Raw genomic sequence first — 25,336 nt, 5'->3', positions numbered from 1 at the left:
ACCCCAGCTCTGCACAGCTCCTACATGCCTACCATTGGGCTACATTCAACATAAAACCACCGACGGCTAATATATGTGTTCATTTATCGGTCATTGGTTGGTCGGATGGTGGTGGTGGACATGACATGGTTAGTTTAAACGCGCTCTTCTCGCTGAGGCATCCACATTTCCATATATTACCCCCTCCTGCTCCCCTTTCCACCCTTACACTCCCCCACGCACCGAGGCAAACACACACATAGACAGCCTCCCCCCTTCTCTTTTCCTCCCTTCTTTGTTCCCCTCTGATGGTTTCCTCCATGCAGAAGCTCCCCAAGCAGAGACACCGCACCACACCACTGCCACCCAGCGGCGGACATGGCGCGCCTGTCGGTGCGCGCGCGTGCTCTTTGTCTAAACCCGGATTTCTCTTTCTATTTGCAGACACAATGATATAAACAGAAACAAAAAATGTGGCTGCTTTGCATGCAGAGGGCATATCAGAGGCATTCAGGGTGCACCCTCCAATGCGGGTCCACGAAAGCTGCTGAAGTGTCCTTGAGCAAGACTCTGACCCAATCCTGACCTCAGCATTGGGTCATCATCATCCAAAGGGAGCATCTTTTCTCTTTTTTTATGATCGCTGTGTGACGGATTGCACATCAAGGTGATTCAATAAGGAGGAGAAACTACGTAGGCTGCGCAGAGCGGTGATTTAATTATCTCTATGCAGCCCTGCTAACAAGGTGCTTCAGAGGGAGACTTTAATTACAGCTTCTATGGTCACTCAGTCTGGACTGTGCGTCATTTGCGTCAACACTGTCATAATATATTATTATTATTATTATTATTATTATTATTATTATTATTATTATTATTATTATTATTATTATTATTACTACCCTTCATTTGGTCGTCAGTCTGACTGGGAGGGAAGATTTTTCCAACAGGGGGCAGAGTCACTCTGCGCAAATATCTCCAAATTCCTTCCCCGTCCAAATGTCACGTTAAAAGTAAAAAAAATAATAATAAAAATAAATGCGTTTTCTCTTTGAGTAATTTAATCTCACACATTGTTATCCAAAGTCCTGTAATTAACCTGTGATTTTAGGTGTTTTATAGTACAGCAGAGATCTGCCAGAAAAAAAAATGTTAAGGAATGAGATAAAACTTTAATCCTTGGATATAAGCATCTTGTTTTGTAGCCGCTTGAAGTTTTACATTAAATCTGTGAATTCAGTCTTCCTCTGGATTCTACAGGGGCTTCATTGTTACACTGAGGTCTCGACCCCATGAGCTGGTTGCTTGGGAGCGGTGGTTTCATGCTTTTCATTGCTTAATTAAGTTTTAATTAAAGAACAATCGGGCTGTTTAGTTATGCCTCATAAATAACTTAATAAAACAAGACAGGGAAATGTGTTTTAGTTAAAACATTTTTTCTTTTTTTGCTTTGGATTAATTTCTCCAAAGATTTGTATATGACTTATTTATCTGCTGTGAAAATATTGGATGGATGGAGGGAGTTGAAAATCTAACAAGACTTAAGAAAGTGTTTCTGTCTGCTAGAAATTTCATTTTGATTTTTATATGCTACAGTCAAAAAATGGAAATAGGAAAAGAATATATATTTTTTTATTTCTTATGAAAATTATAACTTTATTTTTTCTTCTATAAGAATGTCTTTGAGGAGTTGAAAGCACTGAAAGAAAAAAATTTTTTTTAAATGCACCTGAGATTCAGGAGGAAACCTTAAATGTGATTTTGAAGCTTCTTTTGATCTTAATGAAGGATTTGACACCTCATCTATATATTGCTGCAAATTAAGATAAATCCCTCAGTCAACTTTTTTTTTCTTGATTAAATGGATACAGTCTGTTAAGTAAGCCCTGAACCAAATTTTGTCTTTTTATTAAAGAAATAATTAATCTAACTTTATTTTTTCACTTTGACATGAAGGTCCTAAATAAAAAAAAAAAGAAATTGTGTTAATATAAAAATTAACAAATAATGTGCCCTGGAGAGCTGCCAGTTCAGAGACCCAACTTCTGAAAAAAAAAAAGAATATATCCTTTAAGTTGAAATGTTTTATTAATCTTTAACAGATTTTTCCCATACTTAATAAATTTAAAGAATTATGAGAAAAATAATAAATAAAAACTTTAGCCTGCAGTTCTTGGTCTTCCCTTAGCCCTAAATGTTACACACAAACTGAGGAGCAGATAATTTCTACAGTTAAGGTTATTCATTTCTATTATTTATGATCAACTCACTAAAACTCAGAGAACATTACACACAGCAACCGCTCCCAGTTGAAATCAGTTTCAAATGTAATAGTTTATTTTCCAGAGCTTGTCTTATGCACATATATCATGCAGTCTTGCCATGCATGCAATCCAGTCATTTTAACACAATAGTAGAGCCAGTCTCTTATAGAGCCGGCTCAGTCCAATTAGAAACGGTACTATAATGCAGCTCAGGCTGATCTGTTCACTCTTATCATATGATCATGGCTAATGCACCAGATGTTTAACTCGGTTTAGTTTGCTGTTTCCAGTTTGAATATGTGACCATAAAGCTTACAGTGTAGGTGTAAATTGAATATCAAACTCAAAGTTTTAGGTTCTCGTTGGACCACGTCCCAACAATGTATCCTAATGCTGGAAGAAAAATAATAGAATAATATAAAAATGATGCATAGATATTCTACTCAAGTGACAGATTAACGACCGATTTAGAAAAAGGGGAAACAAATAGGACGGGGTCATGCATTTGGAAAAAAAATCATCAAAACTAGATCTGTCTATGTGTGCTCTGGTTTCAGTATAGTTTCCTTTCATCTGCAGATGAACCAACTTTGATAAAACAAGTTGATTATTGAAAAAAGTAAAAAAAAAAAAAAACAAACTTAAAAAAACAGCTCATCTGAACCAGGAAGTAGCACACTGTCTGTTCTGGTTTCCTTACAGACTGCACATTCTGCAGCCTGCTCTTAAAGGGAAGTTTCATCTACCTCTAATATAAACGTGCTTTAAACAGTGGGGCATATGGGACCTACAGAGCATGCAAATTTGTAGATTTTTCTTTGACTTTAACTTTATTAGTTAATGATCCGCCATTTAAACATTGGTATCATGACTAACAATGGCTTTGATGAGTTATTTTGAACAGTAATGGGTAGCATTAAAGCCCTTAATGTAATCGAAACAAGTCACCAGCCATCTGTATACTGAGTCATTTCCAAAGGTATTTTAGTCCGGAGATTTCTGAACCAGATGAAAAGAAGTTCAACACATTTTAAGAGATGGATGTTGCAGAAAAAAGTGACATAGGCCCAATCCAACACATATATAAACACTCACACACACACCAAGAAGGAGGGAGAGAGGCAGAGGAGGCTAATCTATTTCACAACCCGGAGCCAGAATGGACTTTGGACAAAGCGCAGAGTCAGAGGTCAGTCCGATAGTTGCTGCGGTGTGTGTGTGTGTGGCCGTCCTCATTCCCCCATAATCATCCTAACCATTAAAGCTCTCTATAACAGCAAAATGATGCATCTTTAAATGAGGCTGGGAATCAAGGCAGTGATGTGGACCATTTCGATGACAAAACAGCCTCTGCCATCGGACTTAAACCCCATTGCTGAAAAGAAACCACATCCCAGAGAGTATTATTTTTTTTTTTTTATTAAGTTTGAATAAAACAACTAAAAAAACAGAAGTCAATGTTATCACTGCTTTATGTTTATAAAAAAGCCCCGTAACCCAATGCTAGAAATTAGACTGTAAATGAAGCATTTTACAGCACACCTTAAAATACACATGAATGAATGGATTATGATGGAGAATCTGGGGTGACATCATGCCACAGACTGTGTGTACTGCTGCTTTGATCTAAAATTGATCCTCAGCTTATGACTGCCTCAAGACTGTAGGGAAGTCCCCCCCCCACAAAGGACAACTGCACAGTGACATGTGAGAATGAAACACGAAAAGAGAATGGTATGAGGGTTGCTGAGGTGATGTCTTGAACCGAAAACAGACTAATGCACTAACAATTATACCATCAGATGGCTGCTATTGGTTTATTATTGAGCCGACAGGGCTTTATGGATGTTATGCAAGTTTATTTCTTCTGTTTTATTTATTTTAACCCTAAAGGTCAGTAATCAAATGTGTCAGCTCTGTCCAAGCAAATGTTGCTTTTTTTCCAAAAACAAAGTAGCATACAGAGATAAAAAAATAAATAAATAGCCAAGTCAAACTTTAATCTACAGCAGCACAAGGTGTGCCCTTCTACCACTATGTTCAAATTCCCAAATGCTGAGGTTAAATAATACATTATATAAAAATTTTATTATGAAGCGATGAGCTCTCCCCTTTAACAGTAGTAAGCAGTTCCATTTAAGTTATGAGCTTAAAATGAAAGACAAATGTTCTTTAGAAAAATAGGACCCCTTTGGACACAAAGTTAAGCTATTAAAATTGTTAACTCCAGTTCTGAATTTTGCTTCTTAAAGAAGATCTATAAACAATGCACATCCCCCAGACACCCTCTAAATAAAAATAGTATACTCTTTAAATTCCTTCATTTAAGGGCAAGGCAACTTTATTTGTATAGCACAATTCAGTACAAAGACAATGCAAAGTGCTTTACATGATTAAAATATATAAGAAAATAAAAGAGAATCAAAGCAAGTAGGAAAAAAATTAATAAAATAAAAAATGCAGAAACAAAAAAAAAGTCTATTAAAAACAGTTGCCCTAAAGAAAATAAAAAAGTTGAAATAATGATGTTTCAGTTGAACTGTTTAACTAGAACGGTCGAAGGTAATCCCAAACAAATTTTAGTCTTGATTTAAAGGAACTCAGGCTTTCCGCACTTTTACAGTTTTCTGGAAGTTAGTTCCAGATAAATGGAGCATAGGAACTAAACGCTGCTTCTCCATGTTTAGTTCTGGTTCTAGGTATGCAGAGCAGGCTGGGGGTAAGTGGTAATCCTATTACACACAAGATAAATTCTGCATATGGACTACAAACCAAATTCTTTACATTGATAAATAACCTGTTGGTACACTTTCACATCAACTTAAGACATTTCCTACAACCAGAGCCATTCAATCTGTCACCATGATCCTGTGTTGAAGACAGCAGATCAGTATTTATCACTGAGCCAATTATTAGGGGGGAAAACATATAAGAGAGGTAATAGATTTTTTCTTTTGAATGTTTCTATTTGAAAAAGGTGATTGACAGGATGAATGTGAGATTCATGCAGCCCTGCAGGTAAACAGAGCTGCATTTCCCTGCTTATTATAGCCTGTGTGTGTTTGGATGATGTAGTGAGGGTGGGTTATTGGAAACCACCTGTTTTGTTCATCTTTGCTTTTAACACTGTGCTGCATGTGTTGAACATGTAAACAAACCACATGTGAGCTGAATCAGCCACCAGAACACCGACCTAGTCCAGAGCTGTGGCTGCTGACAGCCCCGGTGATTTATTGGTGTGCCCCCCCCCCATGCTTTCTCTGTAATATGTCTTTGCTCAGACCCCCCTCCCTCGCTCTCTCCCTCCCCGCGCGCCTTTGCTCTCCTCTCCACGCGCTGGATCAGCTGATGCGTCACGTGGCGCCCTTTTTGCAAGATGGAGTTGAGCGAGTCGGTGCAGAGGGGGCTGCAGCTCCTGGCTGATCCGTCCGTCGTGGATCCCAGCAGTTTCCAGGTGCTGCTGGATGTCTCCTTCCGGGGTCTGCTCGCGTCTCGGGCCGACCCCGCGATCCTCGGTGAGCCGATGTCTCTCCCCGCCCATGCAGCCGCTTTTGTCTCCGCTTCTTCCGGTTTCTCTCTGTTGAAAACTTCACGTCTGCGGTTTTTGACGGCACCTGTACCCCGGATCTGTCCTCCTTCATGTAGAATAACCTCCAATAGTTGGAATTTGGTGCGAAGAAAATCGCTCATTTTGAGCTTTTAATGCGCTCTTCGGTTTTTCTTTCTCCTGCTGCCTTGGATTCATTGAAGCAATCGGCCACGCGAAAAGCTTTTAGCATCTTAAACTGCCATCAAGGCTATTTAACACATCATAAGGAATATATTAGAGTATTTCAACCCCTGTTAGATTGATCTGATCATGCGCGCACATCAGGCGCGCTCTCATTGGGTTTTATTTTCGACTAAACTATATAATCCTTTATTAGTCTCCAAAATGTTTTTAAAGCATGTCAGTTAATATTAGTGTGCGAATAATTTAGGAAATGAAATCTTCACAAACAAACAAAGGACCCCCCCCCCCCCTCCCCTGCTGATGCAGCTGAGGGGTCCATTCACATGCAAATCATCATTGATTTCCATTCCGCGCGTCAATCTGGGAGAACCCGAGCAGAAGCTGTGGATCACATTAGCACCAATCTATTCCAGCATGTGTGGAAAGCGAGCTGCTTTCAACAGCATCCATCTCACTGTGCTTCTGGTTTCAGATCAGCCCGAACTGAAGCACATCGACAGGATCCAAGTGAAGCAGATCCACGCAGCGCTGGCCACGTTCATCCTGGAGGCGGTCAAACACAACGCCGACAAGTCCACCATAAGGTATGGATGGCACCAGCAGACACATGACGGTGTCCTTCAGCTTCACACATGGGCGACACAGGAACTGGTGGATTAATTTATTAAATATTTCGATATTTTGAACCAAATTTCAGGTCTGGATCTTTTTTTTTTTTAAACATGCACATCTCTGCAGGTGAAATAGTAGTCTTCCCTTAACTCTCTCAGATAATTTGTATATCTAAGGGAAACATATTCTTGGATATTACAACTTTTTTTCTTTTTTATGCTTTTTTGTACTATATACATTCTTTTTAAATTGTCTGTCATGTTTTTTTATCTTCAATGACATCTTGCTTTAACTCTTTTTACTCTATATAACCAGAATTTCCCTGCAGGAGTTATCCCAAGGGATAAATAAAGTTGACTCTAAGTCTATATGGAGAAAATAAAGAGAGGTATGGGCTACAGGGGGGGTTGTGCTTTTAAATTACAACAGTTGGATGGAAATGGGTTGTTTTTAATAATGTAAAATTTTTGTAGAGTGTTCAAAGTGAGCTACACCTCTGAGCGTGGAAGAGAAAACATTTAGAAATAAATATGTTGTATACATTAAACTGGCTTATTTGCATCAATAGACTGGTGAAAGGCAGGCCAAACACTGGAAGACATTGGTCTTCCGCCAATACATTAAAATTGAAGAACTTTCATTTTTATTTAAGTCTACAAACTCTATAAGTGAATTCTCTGCATTTCTGTAAAACAAACAAAAAATCAGACAAAAGGTCTCATGAAACTCCTGTTGCTGATGCATCAATGGGGATCATTATTTTGTTTTTATTTTTTTTAACATTTTTTGATAGATTTGAAACTCTTAACACTACAGAGAAACCTACATACTTATTTTCTAAATGATGTATAATACTGAAAATAAGCAGAACAGTGGAAACTGGAATTGGCCTCAAATAAAATCAGGAATCTGTGTTGAAAATGGCTGAGTGGTCTGTTCTTTTGCTTTCTGGTTCTAATATAGTTGGCTGTCAGCCGTGGTGTTTTCACTTTAATGCATCACTCTTTCGGTTCGCTCCATAATCTCAAATTCCTAGTTATGTACAGACTATTAAGATGAGATATTTCCATGACAAGCTGTGCACATCAAAAATCTAGATATGCATCTTGCTAACCTCTGTTTGAATGGGCTGCACAGATGTGTATCAAAGGGTGTTGTGCACAAAACAAACACGCCAGACTGTTTAAAGAAAGGGGAAATGAAAGGCAGTGTTCAGATTTCAAAGAAAGATAGTTTTACACCATCCACTCAACTGATAAGATTTTCTCTTTAAGTCTCTTAAGGGAAGACCAGGCAGCATTACAAGTGTTTGAAAAAATTAAGAAGCTGACTGCAGGTTGAGATAAAATCAGATAATTCTGGACAGAACTACATAAAATGCAGGAGGATGGACTGCTCATTAGGTAGGAGTAATTGTAATTTTTTGCTCATCCATTTTGGTTTTGTTGGCAGGAGTATAACTAATGGTAACAAAAAGGATAAAGTGATGAAAATGTTATTTAAAACTGAAAAGCCTCGGACATTCCTACTCCTGTTAAATAGCTAAATTATACATTTAGATGACATAATGATTGAGGCAATTTTTCTTATTAATGTTGCTGTGTTAGATACATTTGTTTCCATGCCATTCCTTTTTTTTTTTTTTTTTATTTTGTTTTGTTTTTTGAGGGAGAAGTTGGATATAATTCCAAGCAACCAAATCTCTCTTTCTTGTAAGCAAATACAGGTGCAGAAGCAGCTTTCAGCCAGTTGACTGACAATATGGAGCAACTAGAAGAGAGCAGTGTTGCAAACAACTTAAGAAAAAAAAAACTTTCAGCCTTTTTCTCCTGGATCATGCTAAAACCAGTTTCAACTAGAAAATTTGGCACTGATAACTGACCCACTGCAGAAGACTATTTATTTTCAGTTTTCCATTCTGATTTTAAACAAACATGTCTCCAGGATGCTGTCCATCTGAGCAGACAGTTAACTTTCAAAGTGGTCAAAATCTATAGCAAAAGAAAGCTCCATTTAAAAAAAAAAAAACAAACTTTGTTAGTAGATTGAAGAAATTGGAGCAGATAAATTGGTAACTAGAATATTATATGCTAATTACTAAGGGATGTTTTCACCCATGTATACATCTGTGCTAAAATGGAGAGGGAGAGAAAAGTATTTTGTTCACATCTTCATAAGGAAATACAACTTTTTCTTAGTTCCTTGACGTTCAACACGTATAATACATATGCAATTTTTAATAAAATCACTTCAGAAACATTTTTTAAAAGTGTAAAATAAAGTTGTTTTTCCCTGTTGCAGCTCCTGCCTTGAGGAGCTCACATTCAGCCCAGAAAGATTAGAACTATTCTTCACCACCCATCAGGTCAGATGATTTAGATAATATATTTATTAATTTTTTTGTTTGTAATAAAGAGCTTTTAATAGTTGCAGTTGTGACTGTAGGTAAACTGGGGTTTGTTTTTGTTTTACAGAAACATAAAAAAGAGGTTGAGAGTCTACTCAGCAGGTAAGGAGAAAATAAATGAAATGGGTCGATTGTGCTCCTTTGACCGTTTGGCTTTTCTTAAAAAATGACATTTTTAGATATGTCTAAACTCAACAAAGTTAGGATTTTTTGTGTCAGGGACGTAAGCTTGATATTTGTTCTCACATATAAAATTGACTGGACATGTATAGAACAGGGGATGTTATTACTAATTTATAAACATTACAGCCTACAAGTTGCTAAAAACTATTCGAATTCAAAACAAACATGTCTCCAGGATGCTGTCCATCTGGGCAGACAAAGTTAAGGTTAAAATGGTCAAAGTATATAGAAGAAAACAAAGCCCCATTGAAAAGAACTTGCTTAATACATTTCAGAAGAGTGAAGAGATTAGAGCAGATAAATTGTTAGCTGGAAGAGAACATATAAGCAATGTTTTCATTCATGTACATCTGGAATGGAGAGAGAGGGAAAAGTATCATGATCACACCTTCATAGGGAAATGCAAACTGTTGTTTTTAATCAAAATTCATGATAAAAAAATATATATATATACACAAAATTTTAAATAAAGGTGTTTAAAAAACAACAAAAGAGGTAGTGTCTGCTGGCAGGTAATGAAAAAAGAAATGAAATGGGGTCAAGTTGAGCTCCTTTGACTTGCTTTTCTTTTTGTGCCATTTGAAAATTTCCTTTTTTTTTAGATCTGTCTGAACTTAATAAAGAAATATAAGCTTTTTTTTCTAACTGCCAGACATGTAGAAAATTGACTATAGATCAGGAGATGTTATTACATATTAATAAGCAACGGAGTCCATTAAAAATGCACGCAATTTGCTAAAAAAAAGCTCTGTCCTCTCCCTTCTTGCAGCATAGGGAGACGTCTTCCTCACGTTCACGACGTCTCTTGGCGTCTGCAGTACCAAATGAAGGTAGAAAGAGCTGTGATACCGTAGTTGAAGCTGTTCCATTTTTGTGTGACTCTAAAAACGCTGTTATTGTCCATCAGAACGGGCAGCTGGATAAGATCAATGAGCCTTTCTACCTGATATCGCTGAACACCGAGGTAACTGAGCTGCTGCGTTATGCTCCGGTGCGCCAAAGAGTCCCATTTAATTATTATGATTATTGGTTTGTTTGTTTGGTTACTTTCAGAATGAGGGGTCACCGGAGGATGTCAACTTTACCTGCACAACGGAACAGCTGCAGGTAAATAAAAGAAAGGTGGATTCTAGGTGGAGAAGTCCCCGAAGCTGAAGATTTACGCACAAAACTGAGTTTGGAGATCGGATTTGTTTTTTAAATCGAAGTGTGTGTCGGTCCTTTTAACTGTTTAATTTAATTTAAAGCTAAAACATAAATCATAATCCTGAGAAAGAGGGGTGCTGATGCTTTAAATCAGGAGCTATGAACCTGGATAAATTAATATTTCATCTCCCTGTCGGACTCTTCGGGCCAATTAAGAATATCTCTGCTTTTCGTTGATTAGGTGATCCTTGATTGCTCTTTTTTTCCAGGATCTGGTGGCAAAGTTAAAAGACGCTGCTAAGAGTGTGGAGAAAGCCAGTCAGATGTGACGCCCTGCAGCTACAAAACCTTCACTACACTTTTTTTTTTCCCTCATTATCTTTGTTTTGTTTAAATGTGTTGGTTACGATTTTGTACACGAGTATTGGCGAGGAGAATAAAATCTCATGTTTGACAAATAAAGTTTGTTGCATTTGTTCTTTGAAACTTTGAAATAATATCCACACAATTACTCCACGTCTTTTTGAAGCATTAATTAGTTCCATAAACACTGGACTGGAAAAATGACACATATATATAGGCTATATATATATTTGTAATTTGAAATCGTGTGTTGTCTTTTCCGTTGCCATCCAATTAAAGGGTTGGACTTTATTTTTTTGGATTAATTGCTTTGCATTCCTTCCCCTTTCCCGGTAAGTTTGTATCCCTTTCGGTTGCAGACTCAAAGCTCCTCACTTTGAAGCTTCACTATGGCTCACATTCCATAAACATCCCGGATTCCCTCATGTTTGTCCGCCTGCAAGCAGGATCAAGACTTCAGCTTCATCTGGAGAACGCTGTTGCGCATTTTTTTTTTCTTGCAGCCAGTGGCAAAGGTTTGACGCCATTTGTTAGTGCGTTGATCTTAGAGTAGAGCTTTAATAAAGCAGCTGCCTTCTGCCAGTCCACATGAGGGCAGGGGCTTGTGGTTATTTTTAACAAGAACGACGAGTGCGCACCATATCCGTTAGCATATTAACCCTCTTGTCATGCTCAAAAAAAAAAAAGTGCGTGAATGTGGATCGTATCTGGAGTCTCAAAGAAACACCCCGACATCGAATTGATCTGCAGCTAATCATTTCGACTCAGTTTGCAGCAACGTTTGGTTTCCTTAGAAAGAAAAGAGGGGAAAAACGCGATCATGTGCACACGTCCAGGTTTTCTTATGTTTCAATTCACCACGCAGGATATTTTTGGGGAAACGTGAATACACCGACAGTAATTCCCAGGCACCCTTAAGCAACAGATCACGTGATCAAAGCGGGGCGGTCGAACTATAAGCCATTTTGGGGACGGTGTCAGTTTCCACGGAGCACACGCACACAGTGAGAGAGAGAGAGGGCTGCGTTTCGGCTCTGGAGGTGAAGCGGATATTTTGGAGGCAAAGTTATCAGTGCCGAAGTGGAAACTGTCAGAACCAACGCATTTGGATTCTGTTGGATCGGGATACGCACGGAGCAGAGGGGGGGATACGAGGAGTTTTGCACACACACACCCCCCTCCCTCCTTCTCTTCTTGGCGCATCTGAAATGCGCTGCGCTCCGCCGTGCGCTCTCCGCCACTGACAGCGTCTGCAGCCCTGCTTCAAGATGGCGGCTCGGCTTCTATTCATTTTCTGCTGATCAGCCTGCCAACTTTCATTGTCTCCGCCGCGTCGAGAGCCGTCGATCGCCAGCCAAGCGTCCAGGTTTGTCCCCGTACGTCTGCTCTCTATCCATCGGCGGTGAAAGGCGACGTTTTAGCGGTGTGCTTTTGTGTTTTTTTCCACCTTCTCTGTGTCGCTCCCTCCGCGCTGATCCGCTCCAGCGGTGGATGTGGAGCTTTATCACCGACGTGGAGCTCAGCGTGTCTCTGCGCACTACTTTTCCTCCCTTTCTCGCTGCAAAAACGCGTTCTTTCTCGGCAATAAAAGCCAATTATCATCCAGTTTGAATCAGGAACGTATGGTATATGGGTTGGTCATCTGCCTGTAAAGCCTGATCTCGGTTAAGGTTTGCTTTACGTCGTTTGGATTTATGTAAAGTGAAAGAGCTGAGGCGAACCAGGCTGGCTCGGCTGAGATGGCAGCGGGAGCAAGTGCTTCAAACGCTCCGTGTGGTCTCAGATTCCCACGTAGGGGCTTTATTTTATAGAGATGGGATGTTGGAAGGGTTTCAAAGCGGGTGACATTCCATTTTTTGAAGAATTTCACCCAGGTTTGGTTTTTTTAACTAAAAATGGATGGCTCCCGGAAACGTGCCATTGAGGCGAAACGTTTAATTTGTGTGCAAATTATTTAATTGCTGCTGTTTAGTACAGAGTTGATCGTTGAAGAATCAAAAACTATGTGCGTTTCTTCACCGGTTCTGTACCGTTTTGTTTGGATTGGTTGGTTGGATTTTTGGTAGATTTAAAAACATCCAACGGCGAGACGTCGGGTTGGGTACAAAGAGAAGCCTGCGTCTCCAAAACACCAGCAAAGCGGTGTTAAATTTACAAGAATTTATAACCAGAACATGACGTTAGTGACTTTTATTGACATCCTACATTCTCACCTTTGATCGAAATTCAATGCATGCAATCATTGGGTTTTCTATACAGAAGTTAAAGCTGCATTCCTAAAGCTTTCAGATAAAATCAGTTCATTTCACCATTGTTGCTGCGGTTTTTTTTAAGGTTATAGCCCTCTTATATAAAAATATCATCAGACAGATTGGCTGTATTAATTAAAGCTCAAACATGGCATCCAGTTTTTATATTTTCTATATTTTTTTCTGTTCAGATCTATTCTCACATAGTGTAGTAAGCTTTGGGGTTTTTTTTTTTTGCGTCTTGTGCGTATTTTCATGGGTTATTACTTTGGAGCTTTTTGGTACTTTTCAAGAAATCTGGAGTCTGCATCTATTTGGGTCATTCAGTCATTTGCAGTTTTAAGTGTTTTAATTTACTATTATTATTCTATAAACACTTTAAAAGAAATAAAATTCCAGCCACAGAAGGGAACAGCGGCTCTATTCTCCTTATTTGATCCTCTGTGTGCATTGAGATGAAGTCATATAAATAACGGGAGCACATAGCACCGCTCCCACAGGTCAGAAAAGGGAGAACAGTTGTCCAAACACCAGGCGATCGATTAATGGCGCAACAAGCTCCCCCTCTTGCATATAAGCGGACATTATCCATCATTATCCGGGTGTGCGGCATCCTTTGGAGCAGAGATGCTGTCCAAACTTGTCCGATCAGGGATCTGGTGAGCCTCAGAGGTGGGGAGGTCATGGCAGTGGTGCTGATGGTGGGACAAGAGTGGTTTAAATCCTGCTTTTTTATTATGATTTTACTATTATTGTTTTTTTTTTTCCGTGGAAAACTACAACAGCTTTTGACTTTGTGATGTTCACTGTTATTTATCAACTGAAGCATGTTGTTATAGCCCACATTGCTATAAAGGGCTTGCATCTAATCCAGCATGATGTTGCCTCTTTACTTTGTGAAATATAAACAAACTAAGCAGATCAACCTTTTGATTCTTATAATATAAAGCCTATATCTTATCACTGTTTGTAGTGGAACAGGAATGAGCAATGCATTGTAAAAATGATCATAATTATTTAATTTCCTTGTATTAACACATGGCTTTGTTATATTTGATGCTTATGTTTTTTTCTTTGCTGTGATCACACCTTCATTCATATTTGCAACTAAAGGCACCCAGTTAGAAGCCTTTTTCCCCCTTAAAAGCTTGTTAGCACATATATTTCAGTTTGATCCATCTTTCTCAGCACCAAGGCTGCATTGAAACATGATTTTCCATCTAATCAGAGCTTCTGTGTATCTTCTGTCAACTTTTATAAAGGCTGTTTCTGCTTTATGAAACTTGGCTTAGGGTGGTTTAAAAAGGGGGGAATCATTGTTGAATAAATACATAACTAGTAAACAGCATGGGTGGTGGCTGCTGGCCCCAAACCAAAGAAACTGCTGGTTGAAGTGAGCCTTTGGATCGGCTCTGTCAGAAAGGGGATGGGCTTTTCCCACAACTTTGCTTCTGTTCAGTGTTTGCTGAACAAATGCGCTCTGATGGGCTGATATCCAGGCTGTGTGTGACTGATTCTGGAGAGGAAAAAAAGCGGTCTGTGCGCAGGCTTTTGGATTATTATTTTATTTTTTTTTTTTGCATGTGTTTCGTTTTGCGGGTTTAACTTGGGCTGAGCCGCTGCTGTCTGGCCATGTTGCTGCTGCATCGTGATAACAAACACACAAAGACACACACAGTATGAGAACAACACGACCGCTCAAAGCGAAGTCTTTCTCCGGCGGGGACACCGTCGCCTATCGCTCTCTATAGCCCAAAAAAGCTGCGGGTTTTATGCGGGACTTCGCGTGCCCCCTGTCTCTGGCAGGAAACCCCGCAGCCCAGCTGAACCGATATGAGCTTCTCCTTTTTTCTTTTTTTTTTTTTCTCCCCTCTACAAAATGGCAGCCGTGCTGTCGGCAGCCTGGCAGTCCAGCAGCGGAGGGGGACGGAGAGAGAAAGCCTCTCGGTCTTTACTTCCTCCTCCTACCCGCTCAGCTTCATCGGCAGCTTCGCCGACTCCTGTTTTGGTTCGACATCCTGTCTCGTTCAGGTCACTGGTTAGTCTGCACGCGGGCTCACAGCAAAGGGAGTTGCCATAGAAACGGCCAGGTCCCCCCCTCCCTCTCTCCACGCGCCCCCAGCCTGTGTGGCACACCTGACGCAAGCAGCGGGAGCCTGGTATCATCTCCCCCCAAGTTAACCTCCCTTCAAACGGGCTTTGATCCGCCTCAACCTGTCTGTCCGTAGAATCGATGCCCTTATTTATGTATTTCTGCAGGCTGGGTTGAAGGTTGCTGCGATGTAATTGTTTTCCTATTAAAAACGGAGAAAATGAAATATAGCAGATATCTCTAACTGCAAAAAATGTAAAACTAAATAAGTAATTTTTGCTCAAATTAAGTGCATTTCTTATTTCAAGTGTATATTATCTAATTATCTTATTTTAGGAGTAAAAATATTCATTCCATTGGTAGATCATCTTATTTACCTGCTCAAATTAAGGGTAAATACACTTAATTTAACACATTTTTTACTTATTACTAGATATTTTTTGCAGTGTAGCTGTTTAATCCAGAATCATGCGCAACTTAACGCATGCACTGCAAAAATCATCTAGAAATAAGTACAAAAGTGTCTTAAATGAAGTGTATTTACCCTTAATTTCAGCACGTGAATAAGATAATCTGCCAATGGAATTTGTATTTTTACTCCTAAAATAAAATAATTAGATAATATACACGTGAAATAGGACAAAGCAATTGTTTTTTTTCTTATTTTAAATGTAAATTGTCTTGTTCCATTGGCAAAGTGTCTCACTTACCTCCTCAATTCAAGAAAAAATGCACTTAATTTGAGAAAAAAAGACTTATTTAGATTTCCATTTTTTGCAGTGTGAAAAAAAATATATATATATTTTCAGCTTTTTATTGTCATTATTCTGTCACAAGTACAGAGCAATGAAATGAACTCTCTGGATTTAAGCTGGGGAGCCAAATGCTGCCTTTGCTCGGTGACCTGGGAGCAAAATGAACTGATCCTTTCCCAAAATGTAATCAGCAGAACACTCGGATCCAACAAGTTATGTTTCTCTTTAGGTAAAATATGTGCTCAAGATGGCTACAGAGACCCAAGCCTTCCATCTCTCCATGATCCGACTGATTTATGATATTTTACAGCCTCCTAAATACCATCTCACTGCCTATCAATCAGCCACAGAACTCCTCTCCTTTCAGTTATTTTTGAATTAGCATAAGAGACCCTGTTGATTTAACACAGTCAAACAAACAACCTTTAGCAAATGGTATTGCATGCATGCTTCTGCATAGATCTTCCTAAGATGCATTTCTTCACAGTTTGTCTTTGCATATCACAAGCTAAGTCTATTGCACAGTTGCCAATTGATTTTATTTTTTTAGATCACCTAATTTTGTTATATTGTCACTGATAATCCCCAAATGCTCCACCATTGTGACACTTTCCTTCTATATCCTATTGCTCCCCCCATGCAGGATTTCTTCTTTTTTTCTGTAAAGTTCAGCCAACATGCATCGAACCACCAGGATAAAGATCACAGAGCTCAACCCTCACCTCATATGCGTCCTTTGTGGGGGATACTTTATAGATGCAACCACAATCATCGAGTGCCTCCATTCTTGTGAGTGATACTTTAGTGTTTGTCCCTTGGCCCACATTTGGCACTCAGGAAATCCTTTTCTGATGCATTCATTCATACTGAAAGATTTTTTTCTCTGTTGCAGTCTGTAAAATGTGCATTGTGCGTTACCTGGAAACCAGCAAATATTGTCCCATCTGTGATGTACAAGTGCATAAAACCAAACCCCTGCTCAATATCAGGTGAGAAAGCATGCTCCTGGGTGTGTCCATTTATTTCTTTTTGACTTATTAATCATATATGAAAAGCATTGTCTTTTTTCTCTCTCATGTTTTTATTAGTCTTACTTCTTTTGTGCCTTTTGTAGAGGTGAATCAGCCATTCATCATCTTATGTTCTATATAACCTGTAATTTATCTGCTCATCCAACCAGTAAAACCTGGTGTGTCTGTAATCTTTTGTTTGCTTTTGACCAAAGTTTCAAATTTTCTCTGCAGATCTGATAAAACTTTACAGGATATTGTGTACAAACTGGTACCGGGCCTTTTCAAAAGTAAGGAAGTTTAAATTTTGTCTTTATCAAAATAAATCTATAGAAATAACAGCATGTGGATGGTTTAGATCAGTAAGATACTGATATTTTAGTGGCATCCTCCTCTATATATTTTTTTCTTTTGTCGATTAAGGAGTGTTTATCTGAAGCCATCCTGATTTCAGTTGTGTGGCGAAATGGGAAGTCATTACAACTTTTTGCTTGTGGTTAAATAAGTTTAGCAAAGAAAATTCCCAGAGTCAACTATTACATATCCGAGGGGTTATTAACCTGTTTTTATTTGTATATTTTTTTTTCTATTCAAAAACAATTAAAATGAATAGAAATTACTTTTTTCCTCCTTTGTCTTTGTCAAATGTGTGGAATTAGTTTTGGTTTATGCACAAATCATCATTGTTTGTGTGTTTGTGAGAAATAAAGCTCTACTTGACTTGTGGTCATTCCTGCAGATGAAATGAAGAGGAGAAGGGACTTTTACGCAGAGCATCCCGTAGATGGTGAGTTAAATTTCCAGCCTTAGTTCATGTTAATGGTTTTCTTTGTCCCCTGCATGATGGCCACATGTTGTTTGCCTTTTTGTCCTGAAGCATCCAATGGTTCACATGAGGACCGTGGAGAGGTAGCAGATGAGGATAAGAGAATAATCACAGATGATGAGATCATCAGTCTTTCCATTGAGTTCTTTGATCAGACCAGGTGAGCTTCTGGTTTAAATGCATAAAATTGAATTTTCTCTAAGCTTTACTGAGCAAGGTTTATATTTAATATAGTTGAATGGATATTTTCTTGGTTTAAAAGCCAGCCTTGTTGTGTGCTTTATCATATATAATAATGTTACACTCATTGTTTGCTGTCCCTTTAAAAAAAAAGAAAAAAAAGGCTATACTTTATTCTACTTACATTTTTTATACATATACTCACACACAGAATGTTTGTTTTAAGTAATACGTTACACATATTTCCTATAATCCAGGAAATTAGCAGTTAAATTATGTCTTCTTTTCCAATATATCATCCTTTGATGGTCTTTTTGGTTTCTAAATAGGAGATTCAAGTCAACATTGGTGCAAATTCATAGTTATTGGCTTTTCTAATATTAAAATTAAAAACAAGGAAGGACAATCATGTTTGCAGAAAATAGAATGGAAGAAGATGCTTATGTAAAGCATTTTACTTTGAGAATTTTAAGTAACAACAATGTGACAGCGGTGTGTTTGTATTTGTTCATAGACTTGTAGGTGGAGTGGAAGACAAGCAGACAAAAGATCAGGTATAATGCAGATTCCATTTGCTCCCTTCCATCCGAGATGTATATAAACATATTTGCAAAGCTCAAAGCTTTGTCACTATTAAAAAAAAAAACAAAAAAACATGCAACATAATATAATGCTATGTGGATCTGCAGGTGGCAAACAAGAGGTACCTGCAGTGTCCAGCCGCCATGACAGTTAAGCATCTGAGGAAGTTTTTGCGCAGCAAGATGGACATCCCAAGCACATATCAGGTATTTTATGTGTATCTATATATTTTTTTTCTTTATTTTGGTTGATACTCTCATATAAATGCAGATGGATAACTTCATTTTTTTTTTTACATTTAATTAAACGAGTTTCCATTTTTTCCCCATTTATTCCAGGTTGAGGTTATGTATGAAGACGAGCCTCTCAAAGATTACTACACATTAATGGATATAGCGTATATCTATACTTGGAGAAGGGTAAGATGATGTTTCCTTGGACATCCTGTGGATAAGTGACCTAAAATCTACTGTATTTGTTTCTATAAATGTATTTGCTGTAAATTCCAGCATGTTCAAGTAATTTAATTTAAAATTAAATAGGTGTAATACCAGTCAATGGAATAATGAAGTATGTCGTATACATTTTATAGGTCTAATTATTTGCAAACCATAAGCTATTCTTAACATGCATACATGTCTGTTGGGAGAGATTGAAGTTGATATAGTCGTAAAATTATATATTCAAATAGAGGTATTTTACTGATGATTACGCTTTGTCTGCTAAAAAAAAAAAAAAAAAAAAAGAAATATAGAAAAGTGTTAGATCATTTTTATTTTTTTTTTTACTTGAATATCTAAAAAAATAGAAAACCAAAAAGTCTGCAAAAATAATTGGGCTGTTGTTTTTTATTTGTATTCATGAAGATAAAGCTCTTTATTTTTGGATTACCATACTACAACTTTACTTTTTATTTATGTTTTTGTTTTGTTATGGTTGTTACTGTTTGATAAAAAAATTAAAAGGCAATAATTATTAGTCACTAGATCATTTATTAATTTATAAAAAAAATTTAAACCCCCAATTTTTCAATGGGGGGTGGTTTAGATGCAGTTTGAAGGATTCAAATTCACCTTTCCTTTCTTTCTTTTCTTTTCTTTTTTTTTTTTTTTTAAAGACGTCGGGGATCAGAAATTTAGTATTTATCTGATCAGTTTTTGAAGGTGCCAAAACAAACAAACAAACAAACTGATGTGTTAAATATGCTGTAATCTAGGATTCCAAATAAAAAAATAAAAGTCAAAGATGGATTCATAGAATGAAAATTAAAATAATATTTTTTGGGGGGGATCATGTAGGTTGATTATAAATGTCTTTTATTGCAATTTTATATACAAAAAAATATATATATATATTTGGTTCTTATTTAACTGAACTCTTTAGAATTCTGGCAAAAAGATTCCACTAATTAGTAATTGTTTAATCTATGTTTCCTTTTTGGTTTTTTATTAATTTAACACCTTCCATGCCGACGGTCTGACCTGCTGTTTGGAACTTAAAGTTTATTTTTTTTTTTAGTTCTTTTTAAACAGCTTGAAAAATACGCGATAGGACCTTTTCTATAAAGAAGTGTATTTCTACTGAATGTTGTTTTATAAATGAACCTGCCTTTCATTTCCTTCTATAAATGAGAGGGAAAAGTCTTATTTGACAAAATAAAATAAAAAAGTTTTAAAATAAGTTTCATAAATTAGGACAATCGTACAATTCATACATTATTCAAATAAATAAAATAAACTATTTTATTATGCGTAGGAATTAAGGATACTTTTTTTTTTTTTTTTTTTTTTAAGTGTTTAACATATCTTGGCAGAGAACATGTTTTGAAAATAACTTTGTGTGTATGTATAAATTGATATAGATCCGTGTAAATATTTTTAATTTACACGGATCTATATTGATATGGATACAAAAATGCAATCATGGTTTTAGACTTTTAGATAATTTTCTTTTCATTCCTCCTCTCAGAACGGCCCCTTGCCCCTGAAGTACCGGGTCCGACCCAACTGTAAGAAAATGAAGGTGAACCACAGCCAGGAGGGTCAGAACAGCCTTAGCAGATCCGCTCCGGAGAGCGACTCCGCCAGCGACAAAGCAGGGAGTCCCACCGGGGCTCCGTCCACCTCTTCGTCGCTGCCAAGCCCTGGGACCCCCGCTCTTTCCCCGCACCCTCAGCTCCCGCACGGCCCCAGCAGCAACAACATCGGCAGCGTGAACGGGAGCCCCGCGGCTGGAGCTCAGACCCCTAGCCGAACCTTCCCCCACTTCGGTGGCAGTAAACCTCGGAAGGTCTCACTGAACGGCTCGGCGACGTCGTCCGGATGACGCCGGGACCCGCCTGCTGACGTCAGACTGCCGCTGCGCTCCTTCGGTTTCCATGCCAACGTAGTTCCACTGTGTAGACGATGATCTCTCTCTTTCTGTCTCCATTCGTCGTTCTAAATATTATGGCATCATTTGTACGTTTAAAAGTAGTGGAATCAGAGACATTTCAAAAAAACAACAAAAAAAACATAAAAAAAAAAAAAAAAAACAGAAGTGGGAAATTTTATTTTGAAAGGAAAATAATGGAGGGAAGAAAGTTGGAAATATGTATCCCCTTTAAAAGCTACATCTTTATTTGACAGAAGTGACTGAAGATGACACTTCAATTAAAGGTGTTTCTCTTGTTTTTATTTTATTTTTTTTTTTTCATGTGTGTTGGGATATTTTGAAGCACAGTTACACACGCATGCTCTTTGTGACTCTTTGCTGTCCTGAAAGAAACTTTTGGGAAATGTTGCGGACATGAGGAGTTTGTAAAGCGGGAAGCTTCAATGGGAGGAATAATGATAATAATAATAATAATAATAAAAAAAAAACATTTCTGCCTTTTACTCGGAAAAAAAAAAAACTTCCTTGTAGCCGGACTGATCGTCTTTCGTGTCTTTTAAAGGTTTCTGTGTGTAAATAGAGACAAAGTTGATATTTAATCAGCCCATGGTGTTATTCTCTGCCTCTTGCTCCAAAGGAAGGACTTGGCTTCGATTTCTGACAAATGTTTTCATGTCTGTTTTCTGTAGCCTATTTGTATCGCTCAATTGTATGAACAACTTACCGTATTGTTACTGTTGCACAGTATAAAACATCTAAAATAAAACATTTTACACTTATGCAAAAAAAAAAAAAAAAAAAAAACACGTCTTCTGTTTTTCATCCCTAGATCTGACTGTTTCAATGGGGAAAAAGAAAAAAGCAAATAAAAGAAATAACTGAAATGGGCAGACGGTGCCAAACATCAGGGGTCCGCTTGTTTCTGCGGATATGACGTAAGCATCGGTAATTTATCAACGAATTGCGTTGTGGAATAATAGGTGAAAATTCATTTGATGTAAAATGCATAAAAAATAACTACATGTCTATAATTTTTTGCAGTTTATCTTAAAGGCATTTTTTGTATTTAATTTCATAGTATTTTTGATTAAAATAAAACTTAAATCTATTAAAATTAAATAAGCCATCTAATTGCTTATTAGAGCTCATTGTTGCTATTAGCTAATTGCTATTTTGTTTTGTTTTTTGTCTGCACCAACAACACCAAGTCAAATTCCTTGTAAGTGCAAACCTACTTGGCAATAAACTTGATTCTAATTTGCTACGTCTTTCCGCTAAAAAGAAAAGAAAAAACCGACAAAAAGTGAAGAGACAATTGGAATAGTTTGAGAAAAATACAAAAACAGATTTTTTCGAAAGTTCATAGTTAGATTTTTATTTTAAGCAAATAAATTACTTCATACCGAAATAAAATAAAATAAATAAAATAAAATAAAAGTAGTGCATAAATAGCCTAGGTTATAATTATCTTTACCTTAAAACGAATAAGTCGGTTGTAGAAAAATCGACTGATATAAATTGATGCAGTTATTTATTTATTTTTTCCCGTTTTATATTATATACAAAAGCTGCGCAGAGAGCGACCCTTAATATTCCGTAGTATTGATAATCGATCGTTTTGGGGTAAATGCCCTCCATTTTTTCTGCGACACGGGACATTTTCTAATTACCTTCTTTATTTCCTGGACATTTACATTGAAAAAGCGATCTAGAAATAAGTAAAGAAATGTCTTAAATTAAGTGTATTTACCCTTAATTTGAATCTGTAAATAATGTGTTTTGCCAATGGAATGAGTCATTTTACTCTTAGAATAAGATAATTAAATAACATGCACTTGCAATGAGACAATGAAATCATTTTTTTTTGTTATTTTAAATGTAAATTGTCTTGTTCCATTGGCAAAGTGTCTCAATTACCTTCTCAATTCAAGACAAAATTCACAAATTTTAAGAAAAAAAATGACTTATTTAGATTTCCCGTATTTTAAGTGTATTACCAGATCTTTTCGAGTGTTTTAAAGTAAAGCACTTTAACAACATTATATGTTCGAGGTTAACAAGCGAGCCTATGTTAGATTGTCCCTGTGTTATCCTATGATCTGTTTGCTTTTGTATTTTTTTTTTTTACTTTGAGGTCTGAAATATGGTGCATAGATCTAGTTTTTTTTTTGGAGCAACACACAATGTAGAATTTATCCAAAGTGTTAGTTCCTCTAAATATCTGTGTTGAAATGTAAGTATTTCCAATGGGTTTATTAGCTTAATCTTTTTTTTTTCGTCTAATGTTCTTAGTCTAATGTTCTTCTATAAAGCACATAAAGCGGAAATAAAACGGGAATGATTATATTTAAATCTAAAAATGTAAAACTTTGCTCTGAATATGACCCTTTTTCTCAACCCCACAAAAGAGTTTTTGTGGATTTTTTTTTTTTTTTTTTTTTTTTTTTTTTAGATCTCTTTCATTGGAAATACAGTGCTGAAACCTAAACGCATTTATTTTTAACATAAAAAAGATTCATAAATAAGACATTTTGGAGAGTATTGGGGAAGGTTGAGGTTTACATAAAATGATGGAATTTATTTTATTTAATAAAATACTCCTTACCACCTTGCTGAATGTTGGAAATGTTGCCTTTATCTGCTGTTCTGTTCAATCAAATTAATAGAAAAATACAAACATACATTTTCTTCTATGCTAGATTTTTCATTTGTCTTGATTTTTAATTAACATAAAGGTAGAGCTGTCAGCTCAGATGAAGTGGGGATAAGTTTATATAGGCTATTTGTTTTTGTTTTGTTTTTTAGCCTTTTTTTTCGACATTTAACAGACATTAAAATAACCTCTGATTAGGGTGAATGATTATGAGACACCGACCTGCTCCTGCAAGTCAGGAGTGCGTTCAAAAGAAATTATATATACATAAAAAAGATAATCAGCAAGTGTCTTCTTTGATCTCCATCTTTGGAAACGCACAGTAATGCACTCCGTGGTTATTTCAAGCTTAACCCAGCTGGATGGATTTACTTTTATTTTCCTTTAAATTAGCAAATAATAGAGGTGTGGGGAAAGCGAGAGACACGTAAACATTTTAGAGAAAACCGCAATAAAAGAGGTCTCACTCTGAATAAATAAGTCATCTCCGGAGGAGGCGAGGGTCCGCAGTGAAGCATGTTTGTCATAGACGATCTTTGTCAGGAACAGGGCGATAGACTTATTTGTGTTGCTACGGCAACTAGTAACGACAGCACAGTTATACTAAGCTGCGGCTAAGAATAACGGCTTTAAGACCGAAATTAAAATCAGTTACTATTAACTGTCTACAGCGGATACACATTTTATTGAAAAATAGTTGAAATCGGATCTTTTTTATAGTTATTTTTGATACAATGACTCATCGAGAAATAGTTCAAGGTGAGATCCCTGGCAGGTTTTTCTACACAGAGTGACGCGGGTTCAGCCATGGTAGATTTATTCATGTTAACTTGCTTTGTTTCCTGCAGTCTTTGAGCAGTACCAGAAATCCAGGCTGGTGTTTGCGCAAACTGTTGCTAATTTGGCAACCAGAGCCCACAATACAGAAGCGCTTCATCAGGCAGGTAAGAAACAACATTACAGCAATACCCCCTGGTGTTCCCAGTCAGAACAGGCAGCTGCTTTTACTTATAAGGACATCCTACACTTTAACCAAGCAGGCTGTACCCACCAAGCAAAAACTGCCTGAAAAGACTTGAAAATATCACATGATTTACATCTAAACAACAAACTGAAAGGTCTTGTCTTTTTTTTCCTCCCCACGTTGAAACGTCTTTTATTGGACTTGAAGTGGGACAAAATAAGACCAAAATAAGCTAAATTTTCAACAAATATTTGTGTGACGTGTTGTTTTGGGGCTATGGACCCAAACATTTTTGCTGTATCTGCACTGCAAAAAACATCTAGAAATAAGTAAAAAATGTTTTAAATGAAGTGTATTTACCCTTAATTTGAGCATGTCAATAAGATGATCTGCCAATGGAATTAGTCATTTTACTCCTAAAATAAGATAATTAGATAATATACGCTTAAAATAAGACAAAGCAATTGTTTTTTTCCTTATTTTAAATGTAAATTGTCTTGTTCCATTGGCAAAGTCTCTCACTTACCTCCTCAATTCAAGAAAAAATGCAGTTCATTTGAGCAAAAATGACTTATTTAGATTTACATTTTTTGCAGTGTGCATAGAGTTTAATTCCTATTTCTAAGTGCACAGTATGCACATTTAAAAGACAAGAAACACTTAAATCAATAATAAGTATTTTTTCCCCAAAAATATTTAAAGAGTATCTTTTAAACAATTTAATTTAACTCTAAGCCAATTAGATAGATAGATAGATTTATTCTGGACTCACAGTCCAATAAATATATAAGATGCAAAAAAAATAATGCAAGTAAAAATGACAAAAATAGTATCACTTAGATAGTAGCTTTAAGGAGACAGGAATGCCACTGTCTCCTAACCTGATTCCACCAGATGGATTTGCTCCGCATATCCATCTGGAAACCTTCCGTAGAAGTAATTTTGGGAAGGAGCGAAAATACTGG

General features: G+C 37.0%; 2 protein-coding genes across 2 annotated transcripts in view; both read left to right on the top strand.

Annotated features, from left to right (window-relative positions):
* The first annotated feature begins 5,548 nt into the window (after positions 1–5,548).
* LOC107092259 (polycomb complex protein BMI-1-A-like) lies at positions 5,549–20,914 on the top strand. Its single transcript, XM_015386619.1, is given in 15 exon segments — positions 5,549–5,758; positions 6,449–6,560; positions 8,890–8,953; positions 9,063–9,097; positions 13,451–13,484; positions 15,597–15,616; positions 16,427–16,572; positions 16,676–16,772; positions 17,028–17,083; positions 17,533–17,580; positions 17,671–17,779; positions 18,314–18,353; positions 18,489–18,587; positions 18,720–18,800; positions 20,350–20,914. Coding segments are annotated over 15 exon segments (1,437 nt in total). The 5' UTR covers positions 5,549–5,619; the 3' UTR covers positions 20,707–20,914.
* Positions 20,915–24,010: 3,096 nt separating this feature from the next.
* Positions 24,011–25,336, top strand: part of spag6 (sperm associated antigen 6) — a 6,880-nt gene continuing 5,554 nt past the window's right edge. Inside the window, exons 1-2 of the mRNA XM_015386595.1 lie at positions 24,011–24,166; positions 24,256–24,351. Of these exons, the coding sequence (XP_015242081.1) occupies positions 24,142–24,166; positions 24,256–24,351 (121 nt within the window). The 5' untranslated portion in view covers positions 24,011–24,141. The remainder of the gene's footprint in view (positions 24,167–24,255; positions 24,352–25,336) is intronic.

The sequence above is a fragment of the Cyprinodon variegatus genome, unplaced genomic scaffold (genome assembly GCF_000732505.1).
Source record: "Cyprinodon variegatus isolate N-32 unplaced genomic scaffold, C_variegatus-1.0 Scaffold372, whole genome shotgun sequence".
Lineage (NCBI taxonomy): Eukaryota > Metazoa > Chordata > Actinopteri > Cyprinodontiformes > Cyprinodontidae > Cyprinodon > Cyprinodon variegatus.
This window is presented reverse-complemented; position numbering and strand designations above follow the sequence as displayed.